This window comes from Scardinius erythrophthalmus (assembly GCF_964197995.2).
Source record: "Scardinius erythrophthalmus genome assembly, chromosome: 1".
In the NCBI taxonomy this organism is placed as follows: domain Eukaryota; kingdom Metazoa; phylum Chordata; class Actinopteri; order Cypriniformes; family Leuciscidae; genus Scardinius; species Scardinius erythrophthalmus.
In genome coordinates, this window is record NC_138221.1 from 63,568,074 (window position 1) to 63,593,668 (window position 25,595).

Genomic DNA, 25,595 nt, shown 5'->3' on the forward strand with positions numbered 1-25,595 from the left:
CCGATGTGTTCTATGACAGTGTAAACAGGAAAAAAACGCATGCATTCGGATATATCGAGATCAGTTTCAGGCCTCATTAATATGTGGAAATAAATCTGATATAAATCGGATATGTGCCAATGCGACTGTCATGTAAAGGCGTTTTCTGAGGCATATTAGGCAACGTCTCCGCGGTTTAATGACGAGAGAAACCCACGCGCATCTGCAAAGGGACGGATGACCCGACGAAACGTTGTGTCGTAGGAGAGGAATGTGGACAAACATTGACACAACATATCGTTGCACATAACAAAATTTCGGACCCACTGCTCCTCGTTAAAGCCAATATTTAAAGCCAGTATGCTCCCACCAGTCCTGAGATCTCTCTCACACACAATAACTGAAGCATATGCGCAATGGTGGCACTTTTCATCCTCCTTCGCCTCAAATTTGAATTGCTCCCACACTCCACTCCGTTTTGACCGCCTCATGTTTGGTTTCTTTTTTGCCGCCTCAGGTTTGTGTCGGGTCTCTCGCCGCCCGCGAGAATCTCGTGTCACGTTCGCAATGTTCAATTAGCCGACAATTAATTTAATTTAATCAAGTAAATTCTTGTCGACAATTAATCGATAATCGTTTAACCGTTTACATCCCTAGTATGAACTGGTATACCACTCAGCATCTAGTAAAACCCAAGAAATTAATTTTAATTTAAGTGTCAAAATTCAATGTATTATTCTTGTTTTTTCTTGCCACATACAGGCCTGAGATCAAATCTGTCATCTAGGAAGAAGAGAAACAGAAACCTGCCTGTAAAATGAGTGTGTATGAGGAGAAAGAGGAGGATGTGTCTGTTCACACTCCGAGAGCAGCATCTCCAGTATTCAGCTGTGTGTCTATGAAGAGTAACATCTCCATGCCTCTGCCCCCTGATCTCAGTGATGGACCATCTTCAGGATTCAGCTGTGTGTCTATGAAGAGTAACATCTCCATGCCTCTGCCCCCTGATCTCAGTGATGGACCATCTTCAGGATTCAGCTGTGTGTCCATGAAGAGTAACATCTCCATGCCTCTGCCCCCTGATCTCAGTGATGGACCATCTTCAGGATTCAGCTGTGTGTCTATGAAGAGTAACATCTCCATGCCTCTGCCCCCTGATCTCAATGATGGACCATCTTCAGGATTCAGTTGTGTGTCTATGAAGAGTAACATCTCCATGCCTCTGCCCCCTGATCTCAATGATGGACCCCCTCACTCTGTGTGAGTATCATTCATATCTGTTAGAGCTGCACGATTCAAGGCTTTTGAAGTGAAATTATTTAACAAGATAAATCACTCACTCCCTTGGACTTGGTATGGTGACAAATTTTTGAGTAAAAAGCTTTTCTAATGTGAAAAACTGTAGAGTGGGGTTTGGCTTTATCCACTGATAAAAATTCAACCAATAACCAGGTTATTTTGGTGAATGGAAACAGGGTATTGGGATCTGAAGAGATGAAAATCCTGTTTTGCTCCTGTTTTCTCTATATTTGCAGTGCGTTTGTGTGGGTTTTATATGACAGGTGGTTGGCTATAGACCTCGGTCAGGGTAGACGCCATATTGAATGTTACATGGATAAAAACAAGGCTGTGAGGGACAGACGTACAGTATTTACAATGGCATTCAGTGCGTATAAAAATCATAGATAAAAATAGTTCAAAACTATCTTAGACTAATTGTCTACTAAATTTTTGGAAATGAAAACAGTTTTTTCACATTTACAAGTCACCTGGTGTAACGCCATCATTTCGCAATAGTTTTTATCAACATTTAGAAAATATCGCAAAAGTTTTGTGCAAATTTATAATGGAAACACGGCTAGTAAGTGTTTTTCTCTTTTCTATCTTTTTTTGTTTGATTTAATGACACAGACAGCACCAGGGTTATTAGGCTGCTGTCACTTTAAGACCTGATGGACAGATCTGATGTGAAACCATATATTTCCCCAACTGTTTACTTTCACCTAAGACATAACCGACTGTGTTTACATTAATACGAACTGTGATGGGCATTTTCAACACTTTTTTTGTGTATTTGATCATGTAGAAGCACAATAAGATGCGTGTGCTTCAGTTATCTTTTGCGTCTTATTGTGCTTGAAGAATTTAACATTGCTTGAAAGTTTAAACTGCCTAGACTTAAAAATACATGCAAATATAGATGTTTTGTAACGATGCAGTACTGACACAATCGGGCCAGTGAGATTTTCATCTACTGTCCCGAGTTCTCAGGAAGAGACATGGGCTTACAAATGCAAAGCAATTGAAGAATTAGTGGTAAAATTTGTCCTCAACATTACAACCACAACCTTTTGTTTATAGCTCTTAAATTGCATTAATAGCAAAAGGGCCAATGTGGTATATTTTTCTGGCTTCAGAAATGATCTGAAATATATCTCTGTTTTCCTCAGTATCATCAGCAGGAAGAGAAAGATGGCAGCCTCTCCAGTATCCAGATGTGTGTCAAAGCAGAGTAACAGATCCGTGATTCACCCCACTGATCTCTGTAATGAAGCCGTGTCCTTTGACCCTGTGTGAGTATATTCATCTACACTTAAAAATGAATTCATTATCCTTACTTAATTTCATTTAGTAACGTATATTTAAACTTGATTTAATTTACTTCATTCAAATAAAGTCATTTTCATTGGGTCAACACAATTTGGTTGGATTACATCAACTTTATTAGGTTTGTCAAACTAAATCTTCTTGATTTAGTATCTTCATTTATTCTAAGAAAAGCGTATCTTTCATGGCCACCGAAAAATTATTATTTCTTAGCATGTATGGCGCTTAGAGCATGTAACAAGATCAAGATCGTAAAATGGACTTTGCTGCAAGCAGAGAATCAGCACCAATACATATTGTGCACAAGTTTTATTAACTAAATCACAAACATAACTAAATTAAGCAAACATGCATACATGCATGTATGCATGCATAGGTAAAATGGTGAGTGATAGAGTGGAACTGGAAGCAGGAAATGGAACTATGGAAAAGATCCATTTAACTATGAAAAGAACCATCAGCTTATCATTTTCAGAGCACCTCATTAAATTGATACTTGCATGGTCTGTGCAGTGTACACAATTCTTGAAGTGGTTGAAAATTGAGCTTGTTGATGGGTCTGTGAGTGTCAAATGTTACTGTACAAGTTGCAATCGTTTTCTTCTCCGCTTGATGGAGAAGATATGATGAACTTGCATGGTTATTTCGATGCTGTTCTCATGGCTGGAGGGCAGATTGTGACCTGCCGGCCCTGGGCCGGAGAGAGCACACGGCAAATATTGGGAGTTGCGATGGACTTCTTCTGCATTGAATGAAGACGTTAAACTCCTGAGGTTGTCCTTGATGCTGTTGTGGTTGAGAGAGTCCTCTCTCTCCTGAGTGAGGACATGGCTGTGGTGAGTCGAAGCCTGCTGCCCTGTGGCCTGCTGAGGCCATGCAGGACAGCACGGCACCCTGAACGTTACGAAAAGCCAAGAGTTGATCATTGCAAGAGTGTTGGTAAGGTTACAGTTTTCTTCTTGGTTGAAGAAAAGACAGTCTGACTCCTTTGGGAGAGTGAAAGGATAGCAGGCGGTGGTCATGGCCTGCTGGGGCCCTTGGGCCCTCGTTGGGGGGAGTCCCCACAGGATCAACCTGAAGAAGCAGCAGTTGAGGCCAGAAGAGAAGAGAGATAAGGGTAACTGTGGATTTGTCTCTAATAAAGCCTGAGAAAGGCCCCACCTCTACGGGTTTGCTTGACCAATGAAGAAGGGTGGAATTTCCAAGCGGGTATATTCCTCTGTGGTTGATTTATGAATCTTTGTTCTAAGCGTGCTCATTTGCAGTGGCAGCTGGATTGGTTTCTGATGACGAAACTAAGAAAGATTCTTGTAATACTAATATGTTGCACAGCTATCGGCATATCATGTACACAATCATTTCAATCTTCAAAGTACCAATTTATAGAGACCAGAGCATGTGAGCGGAGCGCGAGCGGAGCGCGAGCGGAGCGGTAATACTTCCTCCTGAGCGGAGAGCGCCTATCTGAAGATTCCGCTCCGCTCGCTCCGTCCGCTCAGCGCCGCTCGCTCAACCCAGAATGCCCTGTTGTGATTTGCTAGTTCGAGAATCTGTGTGTGTGAATTAGCTGAAGCAATAGTGGGTTGGTTATGGAGTTCAAATATTGTTTTAAGGAAGTTGCGAGCCTTATGCATAAATGCACAGTGAAAATAACAGCTAAGAACGAGCAGGGAGAAGAAATTGAAAGGCAGTGTGGAGAGACTGTGAGAGTTAGCAAAGATTCATATTGGAATCTTAAGCATCACATTGCCAGAAAGCAGACGATGTGCTACGCAAACATGGTAGTGCAGCAAAAGGTGAGCTATAGCCATACCACTCGAGAATAAATTAATAGATAAATGGGTAAGGCTGTTGTACTGAGCCCCTCTCATGACATACAGACTAAAATATATTGTAATAACATTTCGTTCCCAACCATGAATTAAGAATTCGTTCTCTCATTTAGGGTGGCCACGAATTAAATTCGTTTCCACAAATTCTTAAATCGTTCCCTGGTTTAGTAAATCGTGGCCATGTTGAACAAATTCGTAGGCTACTCTCGTTTTATTAAAACAAGAAAACAAATTATTACAACGTGCTCACGATTTACTAAACCATGGATCGAAATAGTATATTGTTAATTTTGTACGATTTAAATAAAATGAGGAAATTAATTATTAAAACATACTGACGTCAAGTTGGAACGAATTGTTAATTCGTTATGCAATCATCATATCAGTGCAACTAAAAATAACCTATAGCCAACACACAATATTAATTAGCCTACATAATTGTAGTTGATGTAGCCTATTTTTAGGTTGAAATTAGACAAGTTATTGAACCACTTGTTAAATTTTAAATTTTTAAAAAAAACTCACCCGAATAAATAGGAAAAAATGAAGGAATAAAGGATAGGGAAATAGGAATAAATAGAAAAAATTACTGTACGCTATTATAATGTATGCAAATTTGTTTTTACAGAAAAAACTACCAATCAAAGGGAAATAAAGAATTTTTTCCCTCTCCTGCGTCCCCAGACTCCCCAGGTCTCTGTGTCTAATGCACGCAAGAAAGAATTAGATGACGCATTTTTTAAGATGATCTATGTGGATTATGAACCTCTCACAAAAGGTGAACGTGAGGGTATGCGTAATTTTGTCAGCGTTGCCCAGCCCGACTATACCACACCGTGCTACAGTACAGTACGTGACACTCTGATGCCGAATGCTCTTAGCGAGATGGAAGGCAGACTTAGAGAGTTGTTGCAGTTAGGAGATGGCTTTGCGCTGACTTTAGACATTTGGACAAATAGAAGAGGACACAGCTTTCTGGGTGTTGTGGCGAGTTTCATTGATGAAATGTTTTCCGGTCACACTGTGCTGCTGTCCTGTGAACATCTTAAAGGACACCACACCGCTGAGAATATTTTTCATAAATATGAAAGCATCTTGCAACACTGGAATTTACAACGGCGAGTTGTCAGGGTGGTGACTGACAGCGCAAGTAACATGGTAAAGGCTTTCGACCTCCCAGGGTTTGATGAAAGTTCAACTGAAGAGGAGGGCGAGGAAGAGGTCCTTGAGGAAGATGGCAGTGGCACAGAGGAAGGTCCACTTTCACCATTCCAGCCAGATTTTGCGCAGATCATAGAAAACATGAGCGCCACATACATCACTGAATCTAATCTGCATATGCGATGCCTCATCCATTTACTGCAACTCGCCATAAAGGATGCAATAAACGGTCATGCTGATGTAGACAAAATGATCACACGAACGGCAAAACTTGTAAAGAGTATTAGAAAAAGCACCTTAAACACTGAGGAGGCTGATAAACTAGGTGTGCGTCCCACCCCAGCATGTGTCACCAGGTGGAGCAGTCAGCTGCGCATGATCGAATCAGTACTGAAAATGTTCGAAAGAGACCCGCAATTCCAAAACAAGCTGAAAATTCCCGAGCACAGTAAGCTGACCATGAATGACGTACTTCATCTCCGAGCCCTGACTGAGATGCTATTGCCTCTGGCAGAGCTTACAACTGCTATGCTATTCTTCCAGCTGTAATGGAAATCAAACAGCTTTTGTCCAGTGTCCCTGACAACCGCTCCGTCAACATTCGAGCATTTGTGGAGACACTGTCAGATAATGTCTCTACTCGTTTTAACAGATTTTACTCTGACAAGCACCTTGTGTTGGCGGCTGTGTTGGATCCACGTTTTAAAACTGAATGGATCATTAGAGATGGTACAGTGAGCAATCAACTCGTAGACATTCGTGAAATGTTGGTAAAAGAGGCAGAATGCAGTGGTGTGGAGACTGCGGTGGACACAGTGACTGAGGCTAGAAGCGCTCCCAAGAAGGCCCGCATTTTCCGCTCATATGAGAGCAACTCGAGTGTAGCTGACAGTGCCAGAGGTGAGATGGAGGAGTACCTGGGCTCAATGAGAAAAGGTCCAAATGAAGACGTCCTAGGATTTTGGAAAACCAATGCTGGATCACTCCCTCGACTAGCCAGGGTCGCCCGCAAAATCTTCAGCATCCCCAGTGGTTCTGCCAGTGCTGAGCGCGTGTTTTCCGCCGCTGGATTACTGTCCCGGGCACACCGCATGAGCCTGAAACCTAATACTTTGTCCAAGCTAATGTTTCTAAAAGTAAATTCTAAAGTGATGTAAAGATTGAGACGTTTTTAAATAGACCGCAGTTACCCGAAGTTTTGGTCTATTTAAACTTTAGAACGCGCGTTTCTTTACTAATGCCAGTAAATCATCCAGGTGTGCTTTGATAAGATGTTGTTAAGTGCATTTCACCTGTGTGTGCTTTTATGAGCATGATAGTCCAGATGTGTTTTGTGAAGTTCTACATGCATTTCATCTTGTTTGTGTGTGTGTGTGTGTGTGTGTGTGTGTGTGTGTGTGTGTGTGTGTGTGTGTGTGTGTGTGTGTGTGTTTGTGCACGCGCGCGCGCGTTTTAATATGCCTGTTTTGCAACTGCATATATGTTCACGGAAATAAAATAATGAAAATCAAATCTACCTTTTCAGTTTTTGCTTGTAATAGGCAAGTTTGCCAAAGGGCTAGACATGTTTTTTTAATTAAGTTAATTTAATGCATTTAAATGAATAAAAAGAACAGACTTTTATTCAGAATCACCCCGAAATAACTTCTATTTACAATCCTAGCTACTGTAATTTATACATTTATTCCAGATATTCATTACAAAGTACAAACAGAAAGCAAGTAGCCTACAGAGACATTTTATGTCTGAGCGGGGGTTTTTTTACCGGTGAGCGTGAGCGATCCAGCAGTGGAGCGTTCGCTTGGGACGCGAGCGACTGAGTGGAGCGCACGCGCATAGAGCGGAATATTGAGCTGAGCGTCACACCGCTCCGCTTCGCTCACATGCTCTGATAGAGACCAAACATGGTATAGGTGAGGTTACATTGACCGTTGGTTCTATAATAAAATACATAGTATCAAAGAGATAATAGTATCAAGAGATAATAGAATTAAAAGACACAACACAAGACAGTAAATCATTCACAAAATGTTCAGGGATGCATGTTAATTTCATGTTAATCAGTTCATTGATAAATTAATGCAGGAGAGTCTGTTCTAATATCTGTAGGCCTAGGTCTTGTGGCAGAGGCCCAGTTCACATTGCTGAGAGTCAAAAAACCAGCTTATCTGATCGTGGTCATGGTAACTAAGACCTTCTTGTCCTGTTTGGAAGGATGGGGCCACAGATCCCAGAGTGAGTTTTAAATATAATTTGTTAAACTATAGGCTAACAAATACTTGTGTTTGACTTGTCGTTACACTCTATAATAAACACACATTAGTGAGCATAGACATCTAGGCAAGTACCTGACACTGATATTAAAATGGCAGTCTTCGTAGTTTCCACGATTTGTCTGGTTATTAATTTTCTAATTGTATTTTTTCGTCAAATTCCATCCATGTTGAAATGAAATGAAAGCATGCGAATGAGGAGAAGCGTTAGTATAATACAATATCGGCAATCACTGACATTCGCATTTGATGGTATTAGATTTCTCAGAGGACCGTTCAGTTTGCTGAAAAACATTAAGTAATTTTCCCTGGAATTTTTTGGAAGGTTGTGTGAGAAAAACACAGACATGGCAGATCCAGACTTAAGGATCCACCAGCTTTGATTGTCAGCTGTTGGAAGTGGTGATAAGCAAACCCTACAATAGGGACTTGTTGGACACCTTCGAGAGTTGTGAGGGATCATTTTGAACATTGTAGAGGAATTGCTTTAAGTGCCATGTGGAGACGTGTCTGTCCTGGATAACTCAGTGATTCTGGGTAAAATGCTGAAAAAGCTGTCGATGTTGCAGATCAGTGACTGCTGTTTATGTATTCTTGCAATTATAATTGACAGGACTGAATGATTAGGCTCCTTCCAAAACTACATTTAGAACTACATTTTTTTGTTGCATGTTACTTTCTTATGCATCTCTTTATCATTTTGGATGTCCATTTACACAGAAGCAACACACTGGATTTTTGTATATAGCCCCAAAACTTTGATTTATTATTATGTAAAAGAGGTTTATTAAACAAACACTTCTTTATCATTGTGGCTGTGGTATGATTTAAAATAACATCTTTCAATATTAAAGATATTTTAATATTTTCTCTATTTTGATAAATGTCTTTTCTGTTTGTCTCTCAATGTCTTTTCAGTGATTGGAGATCTGACCAGATCAGAGATGTGTCCTGTCAGACCAGCACATCCTCCTCCTGTCAGAAACACATCAGTCATCATGACACAGAAGCAGCCCTGCAGCTCGATTCTCTCCAGCCAGTGCATGATGATCTTCAGAGAGTCAAAGACCAGCACAAAACCAGAATGAAGCAGCAGTATGAGAGCGTATTTGAGGGAATCAAACTACAAAAGAATCAAACCCTCCTGAACAGGATTTACACACAGCTGTATATCATAGAGGGAGAGAGTGAAGGAGTGAATGAAGAACATGAGGTGCTACAGATGGAGAAAAGTTACAAGACACTCCAAGACACTCCAATCCACTGCAATGACATCTTTGATCCTTCACCTGAACCTGGATATGAGGAGAAGAGAAGAGAGAAGAAAGACCAAATCAAGACTGTTCTTACTAAAGGCATCGCTGGAATTGGAAAAACCGTCTCTGTGCAGAAGTTCATTCTGGACTGGGCCGAGGGAAAAGCCAATCAGGATGTAGATTTCATGTTTGTGCTTCCCTTTAGAGAGCTGAACTTGATTAAAGATCATCAGTACAGTCTTCACAGACTTCTGCTGGACTTTCATCCTGAACTTCGAGATCTGGATTCAGAGATGTATGATGAATGTACAGTTGTGTTGATCTTTGATGGTCTGGATGAAAGCAGATTGACACTGAAGTTTTCAGACAGTGAGAAAGTGTCTGATGTGACTGAGTCTTCATCAGTGGGTGTGTTGATGTCAAACCTCATGAAAGGAGATCTGCTTCCCTCTGCTCTCATCTGGATCACCACCAGACCAGCAGCAGCCAATCAGATCCCCTCAAACTACATCAACCGTGTGACAGAAATTCAGGGATTCAATGACCCTCAGAAGGAGGAATATTTCAGCAAGAGAATCAGTGATGAGCATCAAGCCAGCAAAATCATCTCACACATCAGAAAAGCAAGAAGCCTCCACATCATGTGCCACATACCCATCTTCTGCTGGATCTCAGCCACTGTGCTTCAAAACATCCTGAAACAAGATCTCAGTGCAGAAATCCCTCAAACTCTGACTGAAATGTACATCCACTTCCTCCTCATTCAAACTCATATGAGGAACCAGAAGTATGAAGAGAGAGATCCAGAGAAACTCCTGCAGTCCAACAGAGACGTGATTGTGAAACTTGCTGAACTGGCTTTCAATCAGTTGATGAAGGGCAATGTGATGTTCTATGAGGAGGACCTGATTGAGAGCGGCATAGACGTCACTGACGCCTCAGTGTATACTGGGATTTGCACTGAGATCTTTAGAGAGGAATCTGTGATTTATCACAGGAAGGTTTACAGCTTTGTACATCTGAGCTTTCAGGAGTTTTTTGCAGCACTGTATGTGTTTTTCTGCTATTTACACAAGAAGAGTGAAGTTCTGAAAATGTTCCTCACAGGAAAGTCCAGAACTCAGTGTGAGAATATTCTTCTAGATGTGTTTCTGAAGGAAGCAATGAATAAAGCCTTGAAGAGTGAAAATGGACACCTGGATCTTTTCCTTCGATTCCTTCATGGTGTCTCACTGGAGTCCAATCAGAGACTCTTACAGGATGTGCTGATTCACACAGAGAACAACCCAGAGAGCATCAAGAAAATAATCCAGAACCTCAAACGAGGTCAAAAAAACAATGTCAGTCCTGAAAGATGGATGAATCTGTCACACTGCTTGATTGAGATGAAGGATCATTCTGTTGTTAAAGAAATGCAGGCATTTTTAAACTCTAAAACAAAAAGAAAAATTCTTTCTCTTGCACAATGCTCAACTTTGGCGAACATGATCCTGATGTCAGAGGAGGTGATGGATGAGTTAGACCCTAAAAAATACAACATAAAATCAAAAGATGGTAGTAGGAGACTGTTACCTGCTGTGAGGAACTGCAGAAAAGCTCTGTAAGTGTGAAAATATGAACATACAGTACTTATATTTAGGTCAGTGACATGACGTGCATATTTTTGTGGCCTACTATTAAGTCTATTATTAACTTTTAAGAGTAAAATCGTTGACAAGATAACGATTTATGACATGTATTACTTTATTCTATAAAACTATTTAGTTTGAATTCATTTTAGCACATTTAAATAATACATATTATTTTATGTTTTGTTATCTTAAACCCCCAACATATCATGTGGAGCAACTGTCAGAACAGACTAAGAAAACTATTTAAATGAAAAAAAAAAATACTATAGCATCATTTTAGGGTTGAAACCTTTCATTTAAACAAATTTGATTAATATCAGTAGTTGTAAAGCTGTTGAGATAATTAAAAAAATATATATCTGTTTGTCCAGCAATTTTAATATTCCCAAAAATCAGGGTGGCACAACTGCAAACATTGCTCTTTTATTATGAATTGACAAGGTAATAACAGTAAGCACATTTAAACACATTGTTCATGACTCAAAAATATACAGTACATCAGTTTTGAAAAAATATAAAAAAAGTTTTATTTGTCAATGACCCATTTGTATATTGTGATGAGTATTATCTAGGTTTGTGTTCATATGCATAAAATATACACTGTTAGACCTTACCGGCGTTTTTTACAGTAAAATACTGGCAACACTGTTGCCAGTAATTTACTGTTAATTGTACAGTATGTTACTGTAAAAATGCACTAAAACTCGAGTTAACTAATTTCACTTGCAGAAACCGACTGTCTTAAATGAACCAACTGTCATTTAAAAGTATTAACTAAAATTTATAATGCATTAATAAAGTGAGCAAAGTATTACTGTGAACTTATTTCATTTGAAACCACAAAAATGTTTTGGTAAATTAAAGAGATTTCCACTGGACCAGCAACTACACAGTCACTGCCTTTTAAATAAAGCAACATGCAGCATATCATCAATGTTTGTAGATCTTCTCCTGGACTGAAGCTCAGACTCTACTCTTCTGCACAACGGTGACCCAAAAAACTAACTTTTACAGGAAACTACTGGCAACAGTGTTGCCAGTATATACCTGTTTTATAACTTACAGTTTATTACTGTTAAAATACATGTTGTGGGTGTGTCTTTTTATCTTACACTGTTAACCCTTTCAACCCCACAGGGAAATCCACACTACAAAGAGTAAAAAGTAACACTGACGCAGTGTTGCGGTGAGATAATTAAGTGAATATAAGTGATTGTTGAGCATTAGTGATGAACACCTGCTGTTAGAACAGAAAATAGAGAAACACAAGAACTACAACTGACTTCCAGACATTACACATTATTACACTTATTATTATGACTTTATTTCTGTCAGGCATCTACAGAAGTTGTTGTTGAGATGTTTAATTGAAAATATTTGGTTTGAAGTTACCATTACAGAGATCAGTGCTTGCTTTAGTTGGAATGCTGATGCTAAAACATTAGTGTTTCTTTTGCTGCTTGAGCTGTGTTTTTGTAAATCACACTTGTGCGCACACACAGTTTATGAATGATGGTGGTTATGTTGATTATGGTGCTAAAATCATCATATAGTCTGTTCATTCACTAAGGAGTTCATTCTCACTCATTCAGAGATTAATCCTCAATTAAAAGTGTTACATTAGCACCACTGTGAAACCACAGCAATACATTACAACGACTTTTTTTTTTTAACACATCATGCATAAACCAAAAAAAAAAAAAAAAAAACAGAGCTATGCTGTCTTTTAGAAACACAGAGATATCACAATTTAGCACATGAATCTCAACAATGGTGGCAATATTTTTTTTTATTATTCATGCAGCAGTGCATGCTGGGAGTTTTATACTATCCTGGAACCCAGCATGCATTGCGACATGAAACTTTTGATTGTCACCATTGCTGAGATTCATATACTGATTGTTGATGTCTGTGTGTGTCTGAGTCAAGCAGGAGTTAAAAATGTTTTAATGCACTCTATGATTACAATATTGTTCAGAAGACATGATTACAGAGATATTGATTTCATGTTATAGATTCACAGATAAATATGAAATACCCATAAATTCATTGAATATATACAGGAAAGATCTGAAAGTCAGACATGTCCAGGATGAATGTTAAATCATCACAAAAGCCAAAAACAACTAATCATCTTCATCTTGACTTTTTCTTGCTATAACAAATGTGTTTTATAAACTCACTATTACAGCAGTCAGAGAGAGATGAATGGTAAGACGTCCAGGGACAAGAGACCAACTAAAGCAAATACTGATCTCCATCATGGTGACAACAAATTTTATTATTAACTAAATCTGTGTTAATTCTCAACAAGAACTTTTGTACATGTATGAAAGTAATAATCGTAAACTGGTTTGTAAACTGGTTTCACACTCTGTGTTGCTGGAAGTCAGTGGTAGTTTCTGTGTTTCTCTTTTATCTGTTCTTGATTCTCTGTCCGTTCAGTGATTCTGCTTATCAGTGTTCATCAGTTTCTCAATTCACTCACTTCTTTTCATTCAAGTGGACTATATTGGTGAACTAATTTAGGGAATAGTGAATGAGGGTATAGGGTGTGATTGGGAAAACAGCCTCTGAGTGTCGACTTTGAGCACTGTTAATTCACAGTATATTCCTGTAGGCTAGTTTTATTTTCTACGGTATATTACTGTTTTAATGGAAAATGGTATGATATTGTCAGAATTACAGCAATTACAGATTTTTTTTACAGCAAGGGTTAACAGTGTACATTATTGCAGTTGAGTTTTGTATTCATTCTCTACCAAATTAATACTATTTGTTTTATTTTGTTAACAACCAACAAAGCTACCAATAAAACTAAGCATATTTAAGGCATTTGTTAATGTCAATAATGGAATATATTAAAGATACAATATGTAGCTTTTACAATATGTAAAAAAAAAAAAAAAAAAATGCGCTAGGGGTCGCTAACCTCTTACAATAACAAAGGTGTTACCATTAAAGAGTTGTTAAAGAAATTACACATCATGTACGCTGATAAAGGCCCAATGTAAAAATGTCACTGATGTGTCAGAGATGCTGATTTTGTATTTTATAAGAAATAGGCTATTGACTGTTTCTTAACCCTTTCCTTGCCAGGTTTTTTATTTATTTATTTATTTATTTTTTTAAGTTGGCAGTCACCGTAAGCGTTTTTGGTCATTTTCACATAAGTTTCATGGCCCCAGAATATTTTGTTGAATATTTGAACATGCAATATATCAAAAGAAAGAACAGACCCTCTGTTTAAAAAAAAAAGAGAAAAAAAAAGAATTTTTTAGAATTTTTTATTCTAGCATGCATTATTTTCTGTTATCACTTAAATGTGGGTAAGTTTCATAAAAAATAGCAACATTTTGAGCAAAACACATTGAATCTAGTTCAGATTCAGTACGATGGTCAAAACACAGATGGGGTAGATTGAGTCCATCAACACCCCCAAAGCTTCTTATAGCACTTCCTGGGTCGACATTTCATTAGGTAACATTATGCCATTTTGATTTATATGCTGTTTATTGTTGATGATCGCATTATTAAGGGCCAAGCACTGAAAGTCTAAATGTCTTTAACTGCTCATTGTTGCAGTTGATCTGACACTCCCAACTATGTTGGCATGTCTTGTCATCTTTGAGCTTGGCCCCGATAATTGCTGCTTGCAGCTATATTTTTTCATATGCATCTGATTACATATGAGATTGCTCGTTTCTGCTTCTTCTTTGACTGTATTTTGATCTGGAGATACTGTACTCGTTCAAGAGATGTGTAATAGCGCCTCCTGCCTTATAACAGTACAGGTAGCTACGTTTACATGGACACTTTTTGCTTCAATCTGAATTAATTCATTCCGATTGATGAATCCAAACAGCATTTACATGAACACCAAATAAAGTGATTGGGTTGATGTGCACGTTTATATGTCACAAGCTTCTGATCGGATTGAATCTTTTGACATGCACACAGTGCACAAATATACAGTTTCCCACTGTTGTTGTATAAAAACCTAATTTTCTTTGTTTTAAAAAGCAGACTTTTTCTATTTCGGGTCCTAATTAGGCGACGATGAGCACATGAACCATTCATACTGCTTTTATCAAACAGTAAAAAAAATAAAAACATTGCGGCACCCAGAACTAGTCATCTGTGGATGAGAGTTTGAAACAAGGACTGGTGGGACATTGTCCTGCTCCACTTCACAGGCGATGAGTGGAAAGAGAATTTCAGAATGACAGGACACTCATTTATGACACTTTATTCAACAGGGAGGACAGCTCGTTCTGCGTGTCATACATCACTACTACACTATTTCTACATCATTGCACATCCGCAGTACTTTCCAGTTTCTGTTTTTAATCCGATTAAGTGTTTACACGCCCTCTCGATCAGATTACAAAAGGAATAAACCACCCCTTACAATTCAAATGAAATTTTAATCAGATCTGGCCAATTCATTCTGATTGCCGTGGTTACACGTGACTTTTTTGTTTAGATTGTGCTTCTAGTTTGGTTACAGTTGGATTTTTAGAGTCCATGTAATCAAAGCTAGTGATAACACGGAAAGCCGGAAAAACTCGTCAATTGCTGGGAAGCGTTTTCTCATACATGATGAGATATTTAACCTCCAAAAAAAAGACGCCACACCCGTGTTTACTCTTTAAGGGAAACTGCTCTTCAGATGTTAAAGCGCCATGGCGAACAGCCACTGCAGTAGACCATGCACACTCAGTAACCTTGACCTCCGCTGGAACGTGCCGTCATACCAACACAGGAACATGATCCCTCTACTCAGGAATGATAATTGAAGAGCAGAGTGAAACATTGCTTAATATGAGTGTTATAATCACAAGCGGGGAGTGGCTTGCGATGCAAATCTCACTTGCCAATGTGCATTGGCTTGTTCTGTTACCACTCAAAGGTGATTGGGCTCACGTAACATTGAATGTGACTGACTGATTAGTTAGTTCACCTTAATTTCATAGAGATATTCCAACTAAACTTTCTAAGTTCAACTAAATTTGAATACTTAATATTCGAACTGAGTCAATGTAAAAAGATAACTCAAAGTTAAATTTAGAAAACTAAAAATGTATTAGTGTATTTGTGCAGCAGCAGAATGCCTTATATGCCATAGAAGCATATCTGTGTTTGGACTGGCTGTAGGAGGTCCCTGTACTTGCACTACAGCAGCAGCAAAAATCTACAACAACAGCAATAATCAACAGCAGCAGCATAGCAGATCTATTCACGAGCAAATACAATAACATTGTCATATCCATTACCATGCTAAAAATCTGATGAGAGTTGTCATAATAGAAATATAGTCAAATATATTTTTATCAATTTAAGAATATTTTTTCGATTTCCAGTGGCACGTTTGCACAGTATCCTTTTATTATCTGCATAATCATATATAAGATGTATTTACATATAAGGTAATACATAATAATGGCTTACAGTCTTACAATCTTTTGGGGACACAAGCTCACCAACATGCCTTTTAATCAGAATACTCCCTGTTTTCAGATTTGCAGACTGTAAACTCACTGATCAGCACTGTGAAATAGTGGCTTCAGCTTTACAATCATCAAACTCCCCCCTGAGACAGCTGGACCTGAGTAACAATGACCTGCGAGATTCAGGAGTGGAGCTGCTCTGTGCTGGACTCAAGTGTCCAAACTGTCAACTCAACATACTGAGGTTTGACTTACACATTGATCAATTAACCCTCTCGCTTTTTTTCTTATCCATGCGAAAGAGACTCAAATTATGGATAAATGTTTGAAACTGATAAATGTCTACTTTAATTTGTGTACAAAAACATGTTGTATTTGCCAAGCACTTACACAGATGCACAGTGTGATTCTTCTCTTCACCGAGCACTTACACAGATACACATGGGAGCATTTCAAAGTAGGCGCCTATCAGCGGATCCGTATATCAGTGGATATATTAGGGATTCGCTGATAGACGCCTGCTTTGTATATGTATCACTCCCGTGTGTATCTGTGTAAGCACTCGGTGAAGACAAAATGCTTTTGAAACGTTGATCATTGTAGCCAATCACAGACTTATATGTTGAGCGTGTGAATACAATGACCAATGATAGACATATATGTTGAGCGCATGAACGCAATGACCAATCAGAGGTGTTTGAGAATATGTTCAACAGTGCACAAAATGCTTGGGGGAAATGCTGGTTTCGTCACATTTTTAAACTCTCAGTTCCAACTTGGTACCGAATTCGGTATTTTTGACAACACTATACACTGCAGAATTTCACAGTATGAATCCAGGAGTATTACTGACCATATATGTGTAATAACATGGTCCTGTATACTGCCAAAATGTTAACAATTAGGAAGTTAGTGAGGTATTCTTCCATGCAATGGCCTTTTGTTGCCATCAAAAGTAATCCACATTTTTATTCAGGGTACATTCACACCTTTGTGCCCCATCTGGCCTCCCTCTTTGGTCATTCATGTTAAACTGAATTGGTTGCTTTAAAGCTAAACCAGACAGCTTTTGGGCCACGGAGTACACAGACTTTCCTCAAAATTCATATCAGTGGAATATTCTACACACAAGAATAGTCCACTAGCGTTAAGCCATTCTAGCAAAGCAGGCCCAGGCACACATACATAGTGAACATGGGGTTCTCATGGCTCTCTGGAGCAGCAGCAGTACACATGTTTTGGCAATAGATGTGTGCTTGTCTTGGGGAAAGCCTCTTGCACTAGCCGTGCACACTCCGTCACACCAACACTGGAACTGGTTCCCCCTTGATCTGTTGACCACAATGATGATTGTAGAGCAGAGCGAAACAAACGTCCGCTTGGCTCCAAAGCGAAATCTTGAAGTGAGTATTGCGCGCAGACCCTTATATACCCAGAATCGGGGGTGTGGTCACTAGCCAACGTGCATTGTTTCGTTCATTTACCACTTGTAGGTGATTGGGCGAGATCCCAATTCATCAATCACAGACGATTAATGTTGAACATAACTGACTGATAGGGAACTTAGAATCACAATTGGATGTAAATATTTACATTGATGTTGTATGCAAACAGCTTCTTATCAGAAACATAAGACAATGCACTCAATGCTCTCAATCAATTTCTAACTACGTATATAGTTTTTATGCTATGAATTTTTTATTGTTGCCCTATTTAGATTGTCTGGCTGTAATCTCACTGATCAGTGCTGTGAAATTGTGGCTTCAACTCTACAATCATCAAAATCCCTCCTGAGACATCTGGATCTGAGTAACAATAAACTGCAGGATTCAGGAGTGAAGCTGCTGTTTGATGCGCTCCTGACTCCAAACTGTCAACTCAACACACTGAGGTATTTAACTCTTCTGTGTAAAATATACATGTAGAATATAAATGTTACAGGTAATACTGACATAGTTAAATAAGAAAATGTTTTAAGATATGTCTGTTTCATCAAAATACATTGTGTATCACTGCACTGAAAAGACATGCAAACAAATTTGTGACCGAAATGATTTCCAACTCCAAAAAAAAAAAAAAACCTAACAATTGAAGAAGTTTTTTTTAAAGAAGCCCTAGCATTTCTCTCACATTTCACATAAAGGTGACTGGCACCATTCGTGTCTTACTCAATTTTAATATTGCATGGGGAAAAGAAATCTGGGCCGGGTTTCCCGATAACGATGTATCTTAGCTCTTAAGAGCGCTTTCTACGTGCAAGGTTACGAAAGCTCGCAGCAATTCCATGAGCGTTTCCCAAAAATGCACTTAACATGAACGCGCGAGAACGCGCTCTACATGCTACTTAAGAGTCGCTGTCCATTCGCGAAGTGCTGAAATATAACCTTATATGGAATCGTATTCTGAACGTTTAACTTAATAATTGTCATCTGTTGTGGATTAGCAATCAATACAACTCTATATAAAGATCCTACCTACAGGCGGAGTCACTGAAAAAATGGCTGAAAAAAAAAAAAAGAAAAAAAAGAAAAGATACCTTTCAAAAAGATGAAATTAATGTCCTTTTAGAGGAGATAGAGCGAAACAAAGATGTAATTTTCTTTTATTTATTTTTTGTTCATTCATTTAATTTTGATTAAAATTATTAGATTAAATTATTTCTATTTTTTTCTGACCTTTTTAATTATTTAATTTATACATGAATTTAACCAACAACAAAAAAGAGTAATGAAATGTGTACAATAAAGTACAATCAAAACCTTATATTATAATCACATTGCATTTGAATAAAGTTAAAGGTGTAATCTGCCGGTTGTCCTGCAGGTGTCCTCATAAATCTGTCTTCTTAAGATGCACTTAGGGATGTACGATTATTCCAGAGCACTGGTAGATCTATGAAGATTTTCAAGTGCTACTTAACTCTTCGGAGTCTTGAGCTATTTTGGCCGTTTTTGAGTACTTTTAATTTTTTTTATTTTGCGACATAAACAAATGTTTACCATACCAATGTTTGGTATTGTTTTTTTCAGCACAACATCACCTATATGAACAGACAATTATTTTTTAACTTTTATGTACTGTATCAACATACTGGACCTAAAATCACACAAAAAAACACAAAATCCGAATAGAAAAATTATAGTTTTTTTACTACAAAAAACACAAACATGCTCAATGAAGCATTTTAAAAGGTTTCAAATGTAAACGCAAGTTGTAAATGTCAACATATACAGGTAAAATTCAGATATAATCAAGCTATATACAAAAAAATATATGATTTACAAAAAAAAAAAGCGAGTGTAGCCATAGGCTTTTTTTTTTTTTTTCTTTTTAGCTTTGCCACTTTTTAAAAGTTTATGCACACAATTATGCAGAGAGCTATATTTAAGGCCTTGCATTCCCAGAGTATGAGGGTTCGGAAATTAGTGCAAATACAACATAAAAAAGGTAAAATTGAGATAAAATCTAACTATATACAGCAAAAAGCAGGTGTGGCAATAGGCGTTTTTTTCTTTTCTTTTTTGCTTAGAAACTCTACAAAACACTTCATGTACAATTACACAGACAGCTACATTACAGGGCTTTCCTTCCTTGAGTAAGAGGGGTTCCTAAAAAGTGCAAATATACTATACAAAAGGTAAAATGAACACAAAATCAAACTATATATACAACTATTTACAACGAATATCAGGTGAGTTTATTTTTTATTTTTTATCTGTACCACTCCTCAAAACAGTTTCTGTCAACAATGAGACCAAAGACATTCGCTTTATTTTCCTTCCACAAAAAACTACCTAAACTACCTAAACTATCTACACTACTCCTAAACTACTCTCAAAATCTATTCAAACTTTTCCAAAAACTAGCAATAATATCTCTCTCTCTCTTTCTATATATATGTCTCTCTGTCTACTCCGTCAATCTCCCGACTCCCGCGGACGCCTTTCAATTTCACTTCTTTGCTCACTTGGCTCCTCCTCCACCTAAAATGTGCAGCCTGAAGAGCAGAGTCAGCAGATTCACACATTTTTCTCCGTTTTGTTTTATGACAAAAACCGACGAAGTTATGAGAATAAATGCAACGCCTGTCGCATCCCATCTTGCGTTCCTTTACGAACGCGTCAATATTTTCAATATTTTTTTATATAAAGTTTAAATTATCATATCTCCGTTTTTACTTGGTCTATCAACACAAAACAAAAAGTAAAATAGAGTTTCAAGCCAGCACTTTCGACAGAAGTGGACAGCAGCGCTCAACGTGACTTTGTTTTAATGCTTCGACGTCTTTAACTGGTCATGTGATTTGATCACGCCGGCGTGATCGGCGACTCGGAAGAGTTAAGCTACGATGCTTTTGGGAACAGACCGTAAGATTAAGATCAGTCGTAAGATCGTTTTTACGAACAACTTAGGCTTACGATGCTTTTGGGAAACGCAGCCCTGATCAGTTATCTGGATACAGAAGCTTCTTGATGTGGACAAATTTAAAATGTTCTGATTGGTTGATGATCTGATCTTCTTGATCTGATCACGGTGATCACGTCAATGTCAATTGTAAACAGAGCCACAGACTCATGCACAACTATCACAAAAGCCTGTAAACGGTCACTGATGCTCAGAGAGAAAACACTTTATATAAAGAACTACTACTTTTAAACAGGATCATTTGTGGAAAGCAAGTTATTATACATCAGCAATTTTGCAAGGTGAACGCATGAGCTGTACTTTAAAATTGTCAGGGGTTTTTACTTATGAGATGATACAAGGCATTAGATTAATTATCTTCATCTGTGACAAGTCTAATAATAAACATAAAAAATGATTATAACAGTACACTCACCACTATTTAAGTCATACTGTATGAATTTTTTTTTTAAATCATTTGTGAGGCCTTAAAGGAGTGGTATAATGCCCTTTTCACAAGATGTAAAATAAGTCTTTGATGTCCCTAGAGTGTGTATGTTAAGTTTTAGCTTAAAATTCCCTACAGATATTCTTATATAGCATGTTAAAATTGTCACTTTTTGAGGGTGAGCAAAAACGCACCGTTTTTGTGTGTCCCTTTAAATGCAAATTAGCTGCTGCTCTCAGCACAGGGGGTGGAGCTTCAAGAGCTCCTGTCCTTTTACCTCACACATACATGCACTGGAAATGTCAATGTTTATGTTCAAACTGGAGTCAGAAAATGATGGAGAGACTCAAGAAGAAGTGACAACATGTAGAAGCAACAGGACATTTCTGAATGGTTAGTTGATGAATTTATGTAGCTTATGTGTAGTTATCTTCTAGTCAGTGATTAGAATATTCTGTCATGATAATCTATAAATCTTGTTCCTGGGGGCGGGGTTTATGTAAATTTTAGGGTTTGTGATGTCACTAACCCGGGAGGAATATCCTGTAGTACCTACCAGCCATTTGTTGTAGTCCTTAAAAAGCGATTTCTTTAAAAGCAAATATCTCCCTTTGCTTTGAACTTTGAGCGTTGTAACTTTGCAGATGTTGTTTATGCTCAAACAGCAACATTACACACTAACTAAAGTTAGAAAAGTGAAATCATTATCAACCACCCCTTTATCAACACTGAGTGAGCTATTGTTGCACATCAAATATCAATGTTCAGATCAGTGCAAAGATCCAACTTCTCTCCAAAACGGAACCAGTTTTAGCATTTTAGTGATAAAGGAATGACAATCACTAATATTATCAAACAGTTAACCATAGACGTGTGTAAGGCTGGGGAAGATTTAGCCAAAAAATTAACAGGGGCTTTGGTCAAAAATGCACCTGCACATTTAAACTAAATCTAGTAATAAAGTGAAAAAGAAAATGAAATAAAGTGTTGATTGCGGCATTAAATTTAGATCTGCTCATTTTGCATCATACTTATTACTCGTTTTACAGCATTGCACACTGTAACCAATCCCACACGACTCTGTTGAGCTTATGAATGGCCAATCAGAGACGCTAAGATTAGAAATTGCTGAAACACCAGCAACAAAACTAAGTTTTGAACTCTGAATTCGGACTGAATTCTGCACTCACGCAAATACTCTCATAAACTGATCATAAACTGATAAACATAAACAGATTTGGTGATTGTGCTCTTAAGGGCGTCGAAACTAATATAAATAGGTTTTTCTATTTACAACGTAATTTTGCAGCATTAAGCAATGTAGCCAATCACAAACATATCTGAGGTTTTCTTGAACACAATGGCCAATAAGACATTTTTTATGTTAGAATCCCCTCACCGCTCTAAACGCCGGGGGTTTTGTCCAGTGCTGAGATCTGCACACTCAAATCTTCTCATTATAATTTAACTTGTAACAAAAAAAAATTTAGACATTATTAGAGGTGTAACAATACATCAATATGGTTCTTGAACTCTGTGCTAATTAATATCCAGTGGCAACCACTAAAGATTGTCCGATCAGAACAATGAAGTGATGTCCTTTTAGGAGGAGCTACACTCAAAAAACAATTGTCTACATTTATGTATTTTAATTGCATATAACATTTCCATCCATTAGGATTACATAGTTTTAACATGAACAAATAGATAATCCGAGTGCGATTTATATTTGTCAGTAATACATAAATGAAACGGGTATGATTTATGTAACTACATTTACATTTACATTTATTCATTTTGCAGACGCTTTTATCCAAAGCGACTTACAAATGAGAACAATAGAAGCAGTTAAACCAACAGTAGGACAACAATTTGCAAGTGCTATGACCCTTCTCAGTTTAATCTAACGCAGTAAATGTTAATAATATTTTCTTCTTTTATTTAACAGAATAGAATAGAAGAGAAAGTGTTAGTATTACTGGATTACTGAAGTGTTACACAAAACTGAAGTGTTAGTATAACTGTATTAATAAACTGAATGTGAATCATATTTGTCTGTCATACATGAATGAAACGGGTAAGATTTATGTAATAGTACACAGCAAAATGCCCATGTTAAATGAACACTGGCTAGTAATCGTGTGTGCACACTACTGAGTGTTAAAGTACTATGAAGCAGTGTTGAAGTTAGTGGGATAATTAAGTGATGATTGAGCATTAATGATTAACACCTGCTATTAACAAGCAGAATCAACAAAAGGAAGAGAAACAACAACAGAAAAGTGAGAGATAAACTCAGATGAAATCAGCTGAAGATAAAGACATTAAATCTGTGAAGATCTCAGCAGAGGAGGATTGAACAACTCAACAAACATTACCAGGTTCACTTATACTAACTAGATTGACCTTATTTCTGCCATTTCTGTTTTAATGAAAATAGTTTCATTTGAAGTCACCATGATGGAGATATGTTGCTTTAGTTAGGCTCTTGACCCTTGACCTTTTAACATTAGTTTTTTTCTCTGGCTTCTGTAACTGTTTTATAAAGCACATTTGTTACAGCAAGGAAAGCTACAATTATTTAGTTCTGTCTTGCACTAATAATAATGATCATGCTTTTACTAAACTGCGTCAGCGTCCAGGACCTTAGCACAGTCTGGGTCCTATCTATAGTCAGTGACTGACTGCCTGACTAAATCACAACAGTGAATTAAACTACTACACATATTCAAATAACATTATGAACATATTCATGACTGAGCCGAAGTTTAGAACAACCATTTTAGCACAAAACAGACCACTATTGGATATATAAGTAAGTGGAGTGTGTGTGTGTGTGTGTGTGTGTGTGTGTGTGTGTGTGTGTGTGTGTGTGTGTGTGTGTGTGTGTGTGTGTGTGTGTGTGTGTGTGTGTGTGTGTGTGTGTGTGTGTGTGTGTGTGTGTGTGTGTGTGTGTGTGTGTGTGTGTGTGTGTGTGTGTGTGTGTGTGTGTGTGTGTGTGTGTGTGTGTGTGTGTGTGACTCTGCAACTGTATTACATTTCAGTCACTTGGCCTGCGGGTCATATGGAATGATCAGGTGGTCCAGTTGTGTTCCACAGACCAGATGCTTTGTATATTATCTGTAAAAATGAAGCATAGTAACATGAACACTTGATGTTGTTGTAGGTTATCTGGCTGTATGGTGACAGAGGAAGGTCGTGCTGCACTAACATCAGCTCTGAGTTCAAACCCTTCACACCTGAGAGAGCTGGACCTGATCTACAGTCACCCTGGACCCGTGACTCTGGACAAGTATGTGAGCAGTAACAATCTCCTGTCTTTGGAGAGAATTTGCCTTTGTTTTTGTTGTTGTCAAGAGATGCTTCTTTAGTTATGAAAAAAGATTGCAATTTAATAATAAAAAAGTCAGTTTATTTATTATAGTAACCTACTTGTAAAATAAATCTCACTTTGGGTGCCCGGCCAGATGCTGTGCTTCACTAGGCGTCTGAGAGCATTATGAACATTATTTGCATTGAAAAAACAAACACACTCACAAAAACAAAAACAAAACATCTGAATGTTCATTTGACGTTGAGCTTTACATTATATTTAAAACTATATTTTTGTCCTGGATGGAAGCTCAGATTCTCTATATGATGAATTTAGGAATTTATGATGAATAGGATTTGGTGCACAACAGATCCATTGACTAATGTCTAATCTTGTAAAATGCTCCCTGTACACAGAGTACATGTGATCGAAAATTCAAAAGCGAAAGTGAAAAGCGAGCTTGCATTCAAATGTGATTACCCCCTACCCCTTAAATGTATCCTGTCATCAGAAGAGCAACTTCGCCTTATAAGTATTTTTATTTTGGAAAACGATATATATATATTTTTTTTTAACGAAATTTTTTTATACTTCATTCCTACTTAATTACTATCACTACATTCCAAAACATATCATTTTTATATGAAGGTAAAACAGTAGCAAAACTCGAGAGCTTGCTAATTTGAATGTGAGAACTTGTAAAATTAATATTTGTATTTGTAAGTTGAAATTTATACTTGCAGCTCTGATGTGAAAAGCTGCATCTGTCGATTTGCACACACAGACAATACTCAGAACACCTGTGTTTTGAATTCGAAGTTGCAGATTAATAGTTACAAATGTGTAAAGTGTCATTTACATAAACAAAATGACAGGCACAATTGTGTACTACACATTTATCTTTGTGCTTTAGTTCAGTTTCGTTGTACAACCACAAGTCGGCACTCACAACCTCTCATATCTGGCAGTACAACTTCAAATCCTAGCGCTTTGACTTTTGCTACTCTTTTTGCGATATGCCTGTAGCAAAACTCACTCGTGCACTTGTGAATGCAGACTTGAGAGAGCAGAGTCGGGGGCGGGGCTGGGGTCGGAATGAAGTCATTTTATTGGTCGATGCCTCACCAATGAACAACGCCAGCCACAATGAAAACATTTATGCTTATGTATCAGCTATTTTTTAAAACGCTTGGAAAATATTTTTATGAAATATCATTAGTTTTACTGGAATAGTTTTACAG

At 37.8% G+C, this 25,595-nt stretch overlaps 1 protein-coding gene across 6 annotated transcripts in view; it reads left to right on the forward strand.

The window, feature by feature from the left end:
- The window catches only part of LOC308698359 (protein NLRC3-like), a 111,742-nt gene that overhangs the window by 18,400 nt on the left and 67,747 nt on the right, over positions 1 to 25,595 (forward strand). For all 6 annotated transcript variants that reach the window (XR_014031051.1, XR_014031052.1, XR_014031053.1 and 3 more), the window contains exons 2-7: positions 742 to 1,239; positions 2,430 to 2,552; positions 8,771 to 10,708; positions 16,260 to 16,433; positions 17,907 to 18,080; positions 24,208 to 24,333. Coding sequence is in view for 2 of the 6 variants with exons in the window: in XM_081378365.1 (XP_081234491.1) it covers positions 797 to 1,239; positions 2,430 to 2,552; positions 8,771 to 10,708; positions 16,260 to 16,433; positions 17,907 to 18,080; positions 24,208 to 24,333 (2,978 nt within the window). In the remaining 4 variants the exon portion in view is untranslated. The remainder of the gene's footprint in view (positions 1 to 741; positions 1,240 to 2,429; positions 2,553 to 8,770; positions 10,709 to 16,259; positions 16,434 to 17,906; positions 18,081 to 24,207; positions 24,334 to 25,595) is intronic.